At 45.6% G+C, this 16,200-nt stretch overlaps 1 protein-coding gene across 1 annotated transcript; it reads right to left on the bottom strand.

Annotated features, from left to right (window-relative positions):
• Nucleotides 1-1,282: 1,282 nt before the first annotated feature.
• CUNH1orf162 (chromosome unknown C1orf162 homolog) lies at nt 1,283-11,478 on the bottom strand. Its single transcript, XM_037038922.1, has 6 exons — nt 11,267-11,478; nt 6,804-6,881; nt 6,014-6,063; nt 2,862-2,959; nt 2,520-2,569; nt 1,283-2,276 (listed from the first exon to the last, which is right to left on the bottom strand). Exons 1-6 carry the CDS (start codon nt 11,339-11,341, stop codon nt 2,130-2,132), a joined length of 498 nt encoding a protein of 165 aa, XP_036894817.1. The 5' UTR covers nt 11,342-11,478; the 3' UTR covers nt 1,283-2,129.
• Between the last annotated feature and the right edge of the window lie 4,722 nt (nt 11,479-16,200).

Below are 16,200 nucleotides of genomic sequence, written 5' to 3'. Positions count from 1 at the left end.
AGAGGCAGGGACCCCGCACACATGAGAGGTTCAGAGGCAGAAAGGGGAATCGAGGAATGGGAGACACCCTGAGCGAAGGAATGAGGTAGGGAGCCTGAGGGTGTCAGGGTAGGGTGCCGTCCACGGGACGGTAGGAAGAGCAGATGTGCAGTAATCGGATGTTTGCCCTGCCACAGAAATAGGTCATGAAAGGTTATTTCTGGCAGTAACTCTCATTGTGAGCACGAGCTTTCATTTAAATGCTTTAAGGGAGAGGTGGAAGTCTCCCATGGACCTGCAGGGTCTCAGTTGCCTTCAGCTCAAACCGATCCCCAGGCCCATGGGCTCTGAACCCTCCACACATGACTTGTCACATGTTTCAGTCAGATACGTTCTTAGAAGCGGACTCGCAGACCGTGTTAGCAGTTGCCACGTTGCCTCCCGTGGTAGTTCTGCCAGCTTCCTCCCCGACCCCAACCTTGGCTCCCCACAATCTTGCCCTGTTTGTGCGCAAACAGGATACATTGTGCTAATCTCATTGATGGAAACTATCTAGGTGTAACTCCCATCACTCTTTCTCTTACGATGAAATGATTAGTTGAGCATCTCTTCATATGTGTAAAGCCATTTATATTTCCTTTCCTGTGTATCCCCAAACCTTCTCTTTTGTCCCTCTCCTTTTTTAATTGAGTCCTGGAAGAGCTCTTACTACACTAAGAAAGTCAGCCTTTGTCAATGAGATGCTTTGCAAATATTTGCTGAGCTTTTCTTTTGTCTCTTTTGTTTAGGAATGATATTTCCTAAGTTAAGTTAATCAATATTTTTTGGTTCCTGGGCTTTGAGTCATACAGTCAAAAGAAATGCTCAGCATGCTTCATTCTGAGATTATTTTTTAAATTCTTTTGTATCTCCTAGTACTTGAATGATTTTTTTTAATAGTTAAAATTTTGACACAGCTGGAGTTTATTTTTGTGTGAGGAGTGAGTGAGAAATAGGTCCAATTATATTTTCATCTACACGGCTACTGGCTTGTCTCGTATCATTCATGTATAAACCATTTCCTCCAAATGATTTGGGTACAATTTCATCATACCTGAATTTCCTTGCACGTTTTCGTCTATTTCTGGTCTTTTTAGTCTATGCTATTGATTTGTTTATTCGTGTACTATTAATATATCATTTTAATTTGTCTTCCTATGCTTAATAAAAGTAGGACTTCCGATTAACTGTTGGGGCCAGGTTTCCCGTATTACTTTAACCTGTTTACTTATTTTTATGAATTTTTCTGGATTTGCTTTTGGGGGGGTTATTTTTAACAGAGTAACTTTAGAGTAATCTTGCTGAGTGAAAAATAATCTTATTGGTATTTTTACCGGGACCATCTGTGGACTTATCCATTGGGCCTTGGGGGGATTAATAAATCAGTCTCTAGTTCCCGTCTAACATTGCTATGCAAACCTCAGGCTACTGGAAGGAGACGAACGTCCACATCTGAACAGTGCTGCACGCCACAGGGACCTCGTGAGTGTGGAACTCCGGGATATGCAGAGGGCACATGTATGTTATCTCATTTATTCTTGCCCTAGGAGGTGTTTTCAGGTCTAAATAAATGTAGCCAGGTAGTAGTCGAGGCTGAGACCTGTGCCTGAATTAGCCCTGAATTTAAGGACCATCACCTCTGCTAATCCCTTCCAGCTGGGGACGAGCTCTGGAGGTTTGGCCCCAGTATTTGGAAGTAACAGGGAGATACGATGAAGAAGGAGCCGGCATTGTAGAGGGTATGATTTTATTTGTAATTCTTGCTAGACTGTTCATTTGGTTGCCTCCCCCCAGGCGGGCCCATGACACTGAGTGAACACTCTTGGTCCATGGAGTCTGTGCCGTGTGCTTTGGTAGGGAACAAAGGGAGGCAGACTTGGCCTTGAGGGGGCTCACGTGCTGTCAGTACAAGTGGGAAGGCCAGCAATCTTTTCTTGAGCCAAGCAAAAGACTGGCCTGGGTCAGAAAACGGCAGGCTGGGATGGCCAGATGGCACCCAAACAGCTCCATCTGCAGTTTCACCCAGACCGTGGTCCCAAATTCCTAAGGGAAAGTGATGTATGAAGACGGAGCTGATGTGAGAGGAACAGGATCCAAGCCTTCCTGGAAATTCAGGGTGAGCTTGTCACGCGAATCTGAGCATAGACAACAGCGTTTGTGTTTGCTGGATAATTTGCTCCGCAGTGGTCTGTCATTTCTTCCGAATTTTTGAAACCCATGCCAGCAGAGGTGAGTGCCTTGTCCGGGGTAGATGGAAACTGCAGAGGAAGGAGGAGGACGATGAGCTAACTCACCTTGTCTCTTTGGAAGCGAGGGCCTCTTCAGGAACAACTTGAAAGCTTTGGTCAGAGAAGACCCAAAGAGAGCAGAAGAAGCCCACAAAGAAGCACTTGCCCGGCACCCACAAAGCAATCCCCGTTCTAGTGGATAAGGCAGAGCACAGAGGGAAATTCCAAGGGCAGCGGGTTACCATGGTCACAGAAACAGCCCGGTCATCTTACCTCGGCCAGAGAATCTGAGTGAGGATCCAGCGCCTGGCGACTTGAGTGACCTGCCAAAGTGCCAGGAAGAAAAGGGACAAATCTCACTGGTGGGGTCTGGAGGAATTAATTGGAAGCCTCTCCTTTCATTCTTGGGTGAATGGGTGGGTTGGGAGGAGATGTCGGTGGGAAAGGTGGAGGGTCAGGAGGGCAGGTGAGAAATGGAGGGACTCCAATCTGCGCTGCGCAGAGAAGGTGGGCTGAGCAGGTTTCGCCCCCTCCTTTCTGTTTCCCACTCAAGGCTAACTCCATTCTCAGTGGCAGGGAAAGAAGCGCTGTCCCATCCCCCTGGAAGCCACTTACATTTCCTGTAGCACTTTATGATAAGGAGGACAATCGTCATCAGCAGTAGTGCCAGTAGAATCCCACCGAGAAAGGCTAAGACCAATTGAAGTTCTTTTCTGTTGAGGCAAAGAAAGGGAGCAGATGACTTTCTGGGCTCCCCGAAGACCCCAGTGTAACATTTCCCCTTTATGGGTAAACCTCGGAAAGAGCTTTCACACTTGCCACTGGTTTTCAACTTTTTGGTTTCAGGTTTCAGATCCGTTTGAGGCCTCAGTGAAACCTATGGACTCTCTTTCCCCTCAAGAAATGTTCATCGTTCTCTAACTATTCCAAAAAATTGAAGAGGAGGAAAGGCCCGCAAACTACGAGGCATGAAAACCAGACAAAAACACTCCAGAGAGAGAGAGAAAGAGAAAGAGAGAGAATTATAGACTGTGAACCTAGATGTAAAAATCCTCAACAAAATACCAATAAACTGAATTCAGCAATACATTGAAAAGATTTTATACCATGATCAAGTGGGATTTATTCCTGGGATGCAAGGCTCGTTCAATATCCACAAATCAGTTAATGTGATACACCACAGAACCAAATGAAAAAGTCATATGCTTGTATCAGTAAATGCAGAAAAAGCATTGGACAAAATCTAACATCTATTCATGATAAAAACTCTTGGCACAGTGGAGATAGAGAAAACACACTTTAACATCATAAAGGCCATCTATGACCAACCCACCTATAACATCATCATTGGTGAAAAGCCTCAAGCTTTTTCTCTAAGATCAGATACAAGAATGTCCACTTTCCCTACTTTTGTATAACAGTATTGGAAGTCCTGGCCACAACAATCAGATAAGAAAAAGAAGTAAAAGGTGTCCAAATTGGAAAGGAAGAAGTAAAACTGTCATTATTTGCAATGACTATATAGAGAAAACCCTAAAAAATTCACCCAAAAATAATTAGAATAAATTAACTCAGTTAATCGCAGGATACCAAATTAATATTCAGAAGTTGGTTGCATTTTTACATACCACTAACAAACTATCAGAAAGAAAATTATGAAAATCTCATTTAAAATTGCATCAACAAGAATGAAATACCTAGGAAAAAATTCAATGGAGGCAAAAGACCTGTACTCAAAAACTGTAAGACACTGAAGAAAGAAATTGAAAAAGACACTAACAAATGGAAAGTCATACCATACTCATGGATAGGAAGAATTAACATTGTTAAAATATCCACAATACCCAAAGCAACCTACAGATTCAGTGCAATCCCTACAAAAATACCACTGACATTTTTTCACAGAACTAGAACAAATAATCCTGAAATTTATATGAAACCCTAAATAGCCAAAGCCATCTTGAGAAAGAAGAACAGAGTTGGACGTATCACACTATCTGATATTAAACTATACTACAAAACCATAGTAATGAAAACGGCATGGCACTACCATAAAAACAGACACATAGATCAACAGAACATAATAGAGAGTCCAGAAATAATCCCACGCCTACATGGCCAATTAATCTATGAGAAAGGAAACAAGAATATATAGTTGGGTAAGGATAGTTTCTTCAATAAAGGATGTTTAGAAAACTGGACGGATACATGAAAAGAATGAAAATGGATTACTTTCTTCCATCATATACTAGAATAAACTCAAAATGTATTCAAGACTTAAATGTAACACTCAAAACCACAAAACTCCTAGTCTTTAATACTCAAAATGTATTCAAGACTTAAATGTAACACTCAAAACCATAAAACAGAGGCAGTAAACTCTTTGACATTGCTTTTAGTAGTAATTTTTTGGATGTATCTCCTCAAGCAAGGGAAACAAACCAAAAAATGAAACAAATTTCATTTAGTTTGGGACTACATCAAACTAAAAAGTATTTGCACAGAGAGAAAACCACTAAAAAACAACAATGAAAAGCCAACCTGCTGAATGAGAGAAGATATATTTACTAGCAATACATCTGATTAGAGGTCAATATCCAAAATATACAAGAAACTCATACAAGTTTCTTGGTATTGACTCATACTTAACACCAAGAAAAATGGGCAGAGGACCTAAATAGACCTTTTCCCAAAGAGGACATAGAGATGGTCAATAGACATACGAAAATATGCTCAGCATCAGGGAAATTCGAACTAAAATCACAATGAAATCACACCTGTCAGGATGGCTATCATCAGTAAATTCACAAATAAGTGTTGGTGAGGATGTAGAGAAAAGGGAACCCTCATGCACTGTTGGTGGAAGGGTAAATTGGTGCAGCTACGAGGGAAAAGAGTATAATGTTCCTCAAAAAGCTGAAAATGAAACTGCCTTGTGACCCAGGGATTCTACTGCTGGGAATTTATTTGAAGAAACTCAAAATACTAATTTGGAAAGACATATGCACCCTTATGTTCATTGCAGCATTGTCTACAGTAGTCAAGATATGAAAGAAGCCTAAGTGTCCACCGGCAGACAAATGGTTAACGAAGATGTGACATGGACACCTCGGAGGAAGCCTGGAAAGGAGAAGCAGTGGAGCGAGCAACTGTGATCTCAAAATAAGAGCAGCCACAATGAGAGAGAGAGGCAAGCTGTGGGCAGGTGTTTATATAACGGAATGTTAGTCAGTAAAAAAAGAGTGAAATCTTGCAACAACATGAATGGACCTAGAGGGTATTATGCTAAGTGAAAAAAGTCAGAGAAAGAAAAATAGTATATGTTCTTACTTGTATGTGGAATCCAAAAAAAATAAAAAATAAACAAAACAGAAAGAAACTCATAAATACAGAGAATAAACTGACAATTGCCAAATGCGAGAGGGCTTGGCAGAATGAGGTGTAAGTCATATGAATGTCTGGTCCCTATGTTGTACACCTGAAACTAATATAATATGGCATGTCAACTGTAATTTTAAAAAATATTCATAGGTGGCCCCATACAGCAAGTTTTATTCATAAACCGAGGAGATTCATGGATCTCTTGAGTCTTGGAGGTCCCTAGGTTAAGGAAAACACTATAAGGATAAAAAAATGATTTCGTTCTCCCACTCTTTCTGACCCCTTTTCCCCAAATGTCCTCCCCCAAGTCCCTATGGCCAGGCCGTCAACACGAAATCAAGCCCCACATGGTACAGGGTGAAATGGATGTGAGAATGGTCACTTACTTGGGGTAGTCACAGGAACAGGGTGCAGCAGTAGTCGGGTTGGTTTGGACTATGAGAGAACGTGAAGGGGGTTCATCAGTGTATCTGCCACTTTCCACCCACCTTTCCAGCTTAGAGTCCCAGGCGCCCCACCCTCTCCAAGCACCCAGCAGAGATTAATGTTGGGGGCTAGAACCCAGTAGACGGAGAGAACATTGTTCCTCAGATCCTGCACCCTTGAACGTGGAAATTAGAACCAGAACTTAAAAAACCATCAGCCGCACAGAGGAAAAGCCTACTGTTTCTATAGCCCCTTTGATAAACAAAACCTTTGGGTCTCCCTCAAAGCTTTTAACAGGACTCTCAGGGAGATATGCTCCCTCGGCTTTAAGCACAGAATCAATCTCAAGGCCAGGAAGTCAAGCACCAAACGCGAATTCCAGAACTAGTGTTGCTCAAGACTCCTGGCGATAGACCTGACCTTGCTGCTTTCTTGGTTTGTTCATGTGTTTGCGGGGAAGCGAAGGGAGCCACAGGGAGTTTTCCCAACACCTACGCCACAAACGGGGTGGGTAGTAAGGGACGTAAACTACATTTCCCCAAACTACCCCGCTGGTCTAATGCCAAGCACAGAGACACCCTTTACTCAAACGTGGAGGGCCCGTTCTCTCTGACCCCCTTTTCACTCTTCACCACAGAGAAACGGGGCTCAGAAACTTCAGAAACGCTGTGTTATTACAGCACCCCTCCCAGTCACTCCAGTTCCTTTTAACTCAGGGGGGAGGCAGGTAACGGTTTCTGTCCTGAACTTACTGTTGCATTCAGGTTGGGATGAACTTCCTCCCATACTGTCTTCCCCCGAAAATGAAGACGGTCCCTCTGAGAAAGCCTGGAAGGGAGAGGCAGTCGAGGGGTTAACTGCGATCTCAGTATATGAGCCTTACCAAGGAGAGAGAGGCGGGTCCCGGGCGGGCCTTGTCCTGACGGCAGTGGTCACAAACTGTGGTGTGGTTGCCGCAGCTCAGCAGCCCGTCGTCAGCTTTGCAGGTCTAGAAACTGGATCTTATCAGGGAACCTAGAGTTGACTGGTTACTCCAGAACTAACTCCCACCCACCAACTCACAGGCGAGGGAGGTCTGAACTGAGATGACAGAAGGAACACGTTGGTGTGACAGGTAGCATTCTATCGGAACGTGTAAGACAGCCAGTTAAAACCACACCACTGAAGTAAGGATGGGAGAAGACAAAGGGATACTTTTAAATAACATTTGTAAAAAGATTTTATTTATTTATTTTTAGAGGAGGGGAAGGAGAGAGGGAAACATCATTGTGTGGTTGCCTCTCGCTCGCCCCCTACTGGAGGTCCGCCGGCCTGGGCTCAATCCACTGAACTACACCAGCCAGGGCGGATATTTTTAATTACAAACTGCCATCTAGGTCTGAGGGGTCTGCCTCCCTCTTCCCTGGCCAGATTGAGTTCGAACATGGACAAACTTTCTCTTAGCGGTCCTTCCTCTGGCTGCATCGGACGCTCTGTTCACACACTGGCTTTTCAAGTATGTCAATCTCCTGGTCTAGGCTATGGTTCTCAATTTCCCTCCTTTTATTTATTCAGTTGTACCAAAAAGTACAAAGTAGCGAAAAGCAGAAAAGTAAAACCATCCGAACTTTCACTACCCATGGTTAATATTTTAGAGTATTTCCTTTTAGTTGTACTTCCATGAATTTAAATTTTTTTCAGTTTTATTGAGACATAATTGACACATCACATTGGTGTATAAATGGAAGGTGTACAAATCCATGATTTGGTATATGTATGTATGGCAATGATCACCACAGTAAGTTAGCTACAATTTCTTTCTTGCGATGAGAACGTTTAAGATCTATTTTCTTAGCAACTTTCAAATATGTAATACAGTCTTAACTGTACTCACCATGCCGTACATTACATCCCCAGGACTTATTTCTCTTCCAGCTGGAAGTGTGCACTGTTGACCCCCTTCACACATTTTCCCCACCACCACCCCCTTTTCTGGCCTCTGTTCTCTGTACCTACGAGTCTGATTTGTAAAGATTTCAGAAATATGAGAAAGTGTCTGCCATTCATTGTTAGAAGACTAGTTGAGGTATTTCTTCACACATCCTTTTATTTATTTATTTTTTAAAAATCTTTTAAATATATATTTGATTGACTATGGTATTATAGTTGTTCCTTTTTTCCTCCCTTTTATTGCCCTCTGCCCTGTTCTCTCCCCACCCACCCCCACTCCCCCACTTTAGTTCATGTCCAAGGGTCGTATACATAAGTTCTTTTGCTTCTTCATTTCCCGTACTATTCTTACCCTCCCCCTGTCTATTTTCTACCTACCGTCTATGCTACTAATTCTCTGTACCTTCTCCCCCCTTCTCCTCCTCCCACTCCCCTGTTAATAACCCTCCATGTGATCTCCGTTTCTATGGTTCTCTTCCCACTCTAGTTGTTTGCTTAGTTTACTTTTGTTTCTGTTTTAGGTGTGGTTGATAATAATTNCCCACCCCCACTCCCCCACTTTAGTTCATGTCCAAGGGTCGTACACATAAGTTCTTTTGCTTCTTCATTTCCCGTACTATTCTTACCCTCCCCCTGTCTATTTTCTACCTACTGTCTATGCTACTAATTCTCTGTACCTTCTCCCCCCTTCTCCTCCTCCCACTCCCCTGTTAATAACCCTCCATGTGATCTCCGTTTCTATGGTTCTCTTCCCACTCTAGTTGTTTGCTTAGTTTACTTTTGTTTCTGTTTTAGGTGTGGTTGATAATAATTGTGAGTTTGCTGTCGTTTTACTGTTCATATTTTTATCATCTTTTTCTTAGATAAATCCCTTTAACATTTCATATAATGAGGGCTTGGTGATGATGAACTCCTTTAACTTAACCTTATCTGAGAAGCACTTTATCTGCCCTTCCATTCTAAATGAAAGCTTTGCTGGATAAAGCAATCTTGGATGCAGGTTCTTAGCTTTCATGACTTGGAATACTTCTTTCCAGCCCCTTCTTGCCTGCAAGGTCTCTTTTGAGAAATCCGCTGACAGTCTGATGGGTACTCCTTTGTAGGTGACTGTCCCCTTATCTCTTGCTGCTTCTAGGATCGTCTCCTTAATTTTAATCCTGGGTAATGTAATTATGATGTACCTTGGTGTGTTCCTCTCTGGGTCTAACTTCTTTGGGACTCTCTGAGCTTCCTGGACTTGCTGGAAGTCTATTTTCTTCACCATATTGGGAGAGTTCTTTATTATTTGTTCAAATAACTTTTCCACGTGTTGCTCTTCCTCCTCTCCTTCCGGCACGAAAGATTCAGATGTTGGAACATTTAAAGATGTCCTGGAGGTTCCTAAGCCTCTCCTCACTTTTTTGAATTCTTGTTTCTTCATTCTGCTCTGGCTGAATGTTTCTTTCTTCCTTCTGCTCCACTCCCTTGATTTGAGTCCCAGTTTTCTTCCCATCACTATTGGTTCCCTATACATTTTCCTTTACTTCACTTAGCATAACCTTCATTTTTTAAATGTAATTTGTGACCAAATTCAACCAATTCTGTGAGCTTCCCGATTACCAGTGTTTTGAACTGTGTATCTGATAGGCTGGCTCTTTGTCGCTTAGTTGTATTTTTTTCTGGAGCTCTGATCTGTTCTTTCATTTGGGCCATTTTTTTTTCCATCTTGACCAGCCTGTTATGTAATGAGGAGCAGAGCCTTAGGTGTTCACCAGGGTGGGGCAACCCACATGGCTGTGTTGTGATGCTGTTTGTGGGGCAAGGGTCCGAGAGGAAATAGTGCCACTTGCTCTGCTTTCTGCCGGATTTCAGTCACTTCCCCTGCTTCCCACCAGCCCTTCTGGTGCCGATTCCTGGGTGGGCTTGTGTATGTTCTAGGACCCTGTGGGTCTTTCCAATGAGCTTTCCTGTGAGGCTGGAAGTTTCTCCCACTCCTGCCTCCACCCCCACAGGTATTTTCAATCGGTGGTTTGAGGCTTTATTTCCCTGGGCTGGGGCTCTGGGTTGTGTGGTCCAACCCGCTCCCCAGTTGTTCCTCCTGGTTTATCTGCCCACGAATGTGGGATCGCCTGCTCCGCCAGCCGCCTTGCCTGCCCCGTTCCTCCAACCACTACCTTGCTGTGAGTCCTCTCCGCCTGGCCGCCCATCTCCGCCCTCCTACCGATCTGGATGGATGTGTCTTCTTTAACTCCTTGGTCGTCCGACTTCCATACAGTTCAATTTTCTGTCAGTTTTGGTTGTTTCTTGTTTTAAAATTGTTGTGGTCCTTCTTTTGGTTGTGCAAGGAGGCTCAGTGTATCTACCTATACCTCCATCTTAGCCAGAAGTCCTTAAAAAAAAAGCTTTATATCACAGGCATTCTCTCATGCTACTAAAAATTTCCTATAAGCATTTTTTGTGGCGACAGGTCTTTCTGTTACAGCTGTGTACTACAGCTTGCTTCCCATCACTATTGGTTCCCGGTACATTTTCTTAACCAGTTCCCTGCTTATTCATAAACGTCTCTACTTGTATTATTATTTATATTTCATTACTTTATAATAAAACAATTTTAGGAGGCCACAATTTTATTTTATACTTAAGTAAACCCATGGTAAGAATTTGGGGATCTGCTATATCATTGTCTTTCGGGGTGATTTATTTAGACAACGAATGCCCCCAGTTGTTTAATTGTCCAGCTCTCAAAAGGGAATCCATTTCCAAGTCCCTGGACACGGGGGAGGGTTGGGAGCAGGACCTCACTGCCGTGGAACAGCAGCAGCAACAACAACTTCATACCCAGTGACTTCCAGCGCGACCCAACTTTTTTAGTTCATGCATCGGGACGCTAAGAAAGACACAGCAGAATTCGTGGGAGAACTCTGAGCCAGGAGAACAGAAAGCCACCATGCATAGCAGAACCAGCGGTGGTAACAATTTTTCTAGCCCTTTTTTGCACTTAACAATCGATGATGCTCTGTAAAGCACCATAAAATATTTACACAGCATTTTAAATATGTGGAAATGCGTGTTTGTGGTAAACAAACACAGTATGAACTTATCCTATGAACTTGTCCTAGACCCTACCCCTGGGGAGGTGGAAGAGAAGATCTCCACAGGTTTCTGGAAAATCTTAACCTTCACAACAGTGGCTCTGAATTTGCAACTGCCCCAAAGAAATGTTACCACAGCCGAAAAAAAAGTTGGGCCACCCCACCCTGAAAGACAAAACCATTACCCAACACCACAGGGCAATAGCTACTTACAAACCCAGGCGGAGGGAAGAAAGAAGCACATTGTCCTTGAAAAACAACACTCACGCACTTGACAGAAGCATACATGAAAATAGAAACAATGCTATATATACTTTTCCACGTTCTGTCCAGCACTGCAGAAACTTCCTGGTTGCGTTTAAATTCATCCACTCTGTTCAGGCAATCAAACCCAATCCTTTTCCCACCAAATAAAGTTTAGAAGACAGAAAAAAAAAAGAGAGAAACTACTAACAATTAGAGGACATTCTTCTTGGTGAATGATTACTTTGTCTAGATTAAAAGCATGGGGTAAATTCATTTACCTTTACAGAAACCGTCCAGCCCTGAGAAGACACTGCCTAAAACTGAACTTGCACTTGCTTCCGCAGCTACTCTTATTTTTCAAAAATGACTAAGTAACTACTGTTACTGTCATGGCCTCATCAAGCTGTGTTGCAAATCAATGAAACTGGAGGGCAGACTTCCTCTTTGAGGAAGTGGGCTGGGTGCTGCGGGTAATTCTGGGAAGCTCCTCGCAGACCCTACCACCTCATGGAGCGGAGACCGGCCAGATGAGTGAAGAAGAAGCTAATCACGGGCCGTGTTACCGCCATGAGGAAAAGCAGCCAACGCCAACCATACCCGAGAGCAAATGGGAGAGACTCTAGATAAAACGGGTGACTGGGGAAGGCCTGTGCGAGGAGCAGACATGTACAGGGACAACCAGAGGACAGGACAGTTGACCAGGCAGAGAGCCCGGGGAAGACAGAGGGCAACTCCCAGGGCCTAGCAGAGTGGGCAACACCAGGCAAGGCTGCGTGCAGACAGACCTGGGGCCGGGGCCTGGGCCCGGGTGGGGCGGGGATGGAGGGAGAAAGTGTGTGAGGAGTGCCCCAGGTCCAGGACTGGTTGCTGGGTCCGAGTGATGTATTTCTGAGATCTCAGCGCCATTCCAGGGTGGGGCCTTTGTAAGGGGTGGGAAGGAAAACTCAGTTCCATGGGTGGAGTTCAGCCACACTGTTGGAGGTCTTTCAATCCAAGCAAGGAATATATTTTCAGTGTTAATAAGGAACCATTAAAGGGTTCTGAATTGGGGTATAATAAACATGGCCATTAGGAAGATGATACCACATCGAGTAAGATAAACTGCGGGTAGAGAAAGAGGCACAGAAATCTTCTAGGAGAGTAGGCAGCATTGGAGGTATTTAACAAGGGTGTGAGCAGCGACAGGGAGGAGCCCACGGGGAAACCTGCCGGGAGGCTGGAAGTGGAAGAACTGGGCACTTGGGTCCAGGGAAGATGCAGCAGATGAGTCAATGATGTCAAAGATTTTGAATCTCCGTGGCGGAGAGAATCCGTTTTTTCATTCCCTCCACAATGAGCACTTATTTCATGCCACCACTGAGGCTAAGTTCTGAGGATGTCACGGTGAGCAAAAAAACGGCCTCTCCTTCCTTCACGGAACGTGCAGATGCAAAGGAGGCTGTGACCGGAGGAAGATGTGGTGGGTAGTAGCCGTTCCATGAGCTGTGAAGGCGCAGGGCCCCGCCTGTGTGTGTCTGTGATTCAGGGAACCAGGGCAGGCTTCCTGGAGGAACACGAGCCGAAATCTGAGTTGCGAGTTGGAGTTTCGTTAGGCCCAAAGCAGCGGGGGGCCTGGTGGGGGACGATCACAGGGAACAGGACATGAAAACCCCAAAGCCCTGTGTCAGAAAGGGGAACAGGGAGTCCAAACAAACGCGTGTGAGGGATGGTTTTTCAAGCACAGAGTGTGCCGGACCAGTGCAAGCTGCTGGGACGTGAAGCATGGAAGGGAAGAAGCTGAAGAAGCAGGAAGGGGCCAGTTTCCTCAGAGCTTCTGCCTTCTTAGAAGAGAAGTGGGTTATCTGTACCAAAGACATTTATTTAAACAAGGGGAACACGACTTAACTTGAAGTCTGAGAGCACCCCTAAAACTGGGGGCAAGAACAGGTTGGGAGGCAGCCGGAGCAGTATGGAACCCCCAACCCCTGGCTGACGAGGGGTTCCTGCCCTGCGCGAGCCAGCTGAGGGATCCGAGGAGCCTGGACCAGCAGCGGGCAGACGCAGGGAGAGACATTCATCTGAGAGACATCTAGGAGAGTGGGGGCAAAACGAGGGAGGAAAAACTGTCAGAGACTGTGACCAAAGGTGTCACCAAAGGGCAGGAGGAAGAGGAGCCAGAAACGGAAGCATCAGCAGCTCAAGATTGAGAGTGAGGATTAACTAATGAATCAATGTTTACTGAGCACCCACACACATGTTCTGGGGTACGGAAGCGTAATGAAATGTCGTACTTGTGACATCAGGCATCTCTATGGGATGGAGTGGGACCCAAAAGAGAAGGGGCTCAGGGCACCCAATAAGGAGGGAGAGTGGGTGTCAAGACAAGCATCACGAAGATGACATTTCGATTGTGTCTTGAAAGATGACTCATGTGTTCTGCGCAGAGGAATAGCGTGAGCAAACGCCTGCTTTGTCATGCTCAGGGAAGTGCAAATACCATTTCACCATCACTGGTGCTGTGGGTTGCGAGGTTGAGGTGGGGATGGGAAATGTAAGAGATAAGAAAGGCTGGAGAGGAGGGCAAGACCCTAAACGAACTTGACCTTTAAGGCAGCAGAGAGACTGCGGAAAAGCAGTAACATGATCACATTTGGGCTTAGGCAACAGAGCGCAGGGGGAACTGGTGAGGGCCGGTCAGCAGGTGGTTTGGCGTTGCAGCTGTGACGAGCAGTGGGGGTGATGTGACCAGAGGCCGTGGCCACGGGGAAGAAGAGGCAGGCGGACTGGCGAATGCACTCATTTCTTAGTTGTGAGAGGAAGGGAAGGGAGACAGAGGACTGGGGATAACTCCTGGCTTTCTGCGTTGTCTCGTTGGCTGATAGGGAGAATGTGGGAGGAGGGGATGTAATGAGTTTGCTTTTGGGCACAGAGTTTAGGGTCCTTGTGGGACACTGTGCCGGAGACATAGCGAGGGGGGTTGGACGCGCAGGTCTGGGGCTCACGAAAGAGACCTAGATCTGCGCAGCAGACACTAGCGCTCGCCCCTAACCAGTGGGTGGCTCCTCTGGTCACAGAGCCACTTGTGGCTGGGCAGTGCCACATGACACATTCTGCCCAATGGACGAGGTGTAAAAGTCACGGCTGTCCCTTCTAGTTGAATCCCTTCACTGCTGAAGCAAGACCTCCACGGAGATTCGTGATGAGGACATGCGGTTGAAAGCTCTGAGGCTGGGTCACGGAGTCACCATACAGGGGACAGCCTCTCTGGAGGGTCAGCACAACCTGGAGTGGATTCTGTACGAACAAGAAATAGCCTCTCTCCATGTTGCTCTGTCGAGATGTTGGGGGGAGAGTTTCTTAAAGCACGTAGTCCAACCTATCCTGTTTGACACAACTTGAGACACAGGTTAAAGTCATCATCATGCAAGTGACATGTAGAAGCCAAGGGAGTGGACAAGGTCATCCAGGTACGATTTGTAGAGTGAGAATAAAAATCCTTAACCTAGAACTCTGAGGAACACCAACATTTAGGAGGGAGGCAAACCAACAACCCCCCAAAATGAGTCGCCTAAGCAAACGGAAACAGTGACAGTGTGCGGTCAGAAGCCAGGAAGGAGAGAGGGGAAGGAAAAGTTGTGGCCAACATTGCCCGTGTGCTCAGAGGTCAAGGCAAATGAGGACTGGGAAGAGCTGATTGGATTTGGAAATGAGGAGATCATAATCCCTTTTGCTAAAGCGGCCTGGGCTTGGTCGTGGTGGGAAGTAAGACTTTGATGGGTTGAAGAGTGAATGGAAAAACTCCAGACGGCAGAATAGATCTTTTTATTTTTTTAAGATTTTATTTATTTATCTTTAGAGGGGAAGGAGAGAGGGAGAGAAACATCAATGTATGGTTGCCTTTCGTGCATCCCCTCCTGGGAGTTGGCCTGCAGGGAACTGGCCTGCAACCTAGGCATGTGCCCTGACTGGGAATCGAACCGTGATCCTCTGGTTCGCAGGCCCGCGCTCAATCCACTGAGCTACACCAGCCAGGGCCAGAATAGATCTTTTAAAGAAATCTTTGTTAAAGAACACCAGCAAATGCTGGATAAAATACTTGAAATACCATCATGTAAGAAGGCGTGGCTGAACTAAACGTTGGAAATCCTTCAAGTTTGGAAAGGAAGAGAGGTAAGACCTGGAGCTGCTGTGTGCTCTGGAAACAGCCACCGATGTACGATGCCCTGTAGCTGGGGTCTCGGGGCTGGGTGTGTGAGGTCAGGAGACCAAGTCCAGAGCCTGTGCGAGGATGGAAGGTACATGGGAACCCCAGTGGGTGAACTAGGAAACCCCATGGCACAGATGGAAATGCAGGGGTCCTCATCTCGGTTTTATCTTGCAGCACATAACAATCACTGATTTAGAGGATTTTACCAACACACATTTATGATCCCAGTCTCTGGGGGTGAGAGGCCTGAGCAGTTTTCACAGGGTTCTCTGCTTCAGGGTCTCATCAGGCTGTGGTTCACATACTGGCTGTGGCCTTGGTGTTATCAGAGGCTTGACTGGGGCAAGATCCACTCACAAACTCCCTCTCTTTGTTGGTTGAATTTGTTTCCTCTCGGCTGCACGACTGAGTCCCAGCTTCTTGCTGGTTGCCAGCCAGAGTCTGTCCTCAGGGCCCCCTCTCTGTAGCCACAATGCTGACCAGAACACTCCCACCAAGAGCAGCCATGAGCTTGCTGTGGTTGAGTCAAATGCACACATCCTGGCCCTTGTCTACCTTGACCTCCTAGCATCAGCCTTTCCTCCTCGGCCTGCTTGGCCTCTATCTGACCTGAGACAGCCTCCCCTTCCCACTCCACACTATTTTCCCAGGTTGTTTCACCCACTCCCAGGACCTGACTGACCATCTATATGCCACGGATGCCTTAGTTTGTGAT

Source organism: Sturnira hondurensis, unplaced genomic scaffold (genome assembly GCF_014824575.4).
Source record: "Sturnira hondurensis isolate 20B ecotype Veracruz unplaced genomic scaffold, ASM1482457v3 Scaffold0024822, whole genome shotgun sequence".
In the NCBI taxonomy this organism is placed as follows: domain Eukaryota; kingdom Metazoa; phylum Chordata; class Mammalia; order Chiroptera; family Phyllostomidae; genus Sturnira; species Sturnira hondurensis.
This window is presented reverse-complemented; position numbering and strand designations above follow the sequence as displayed.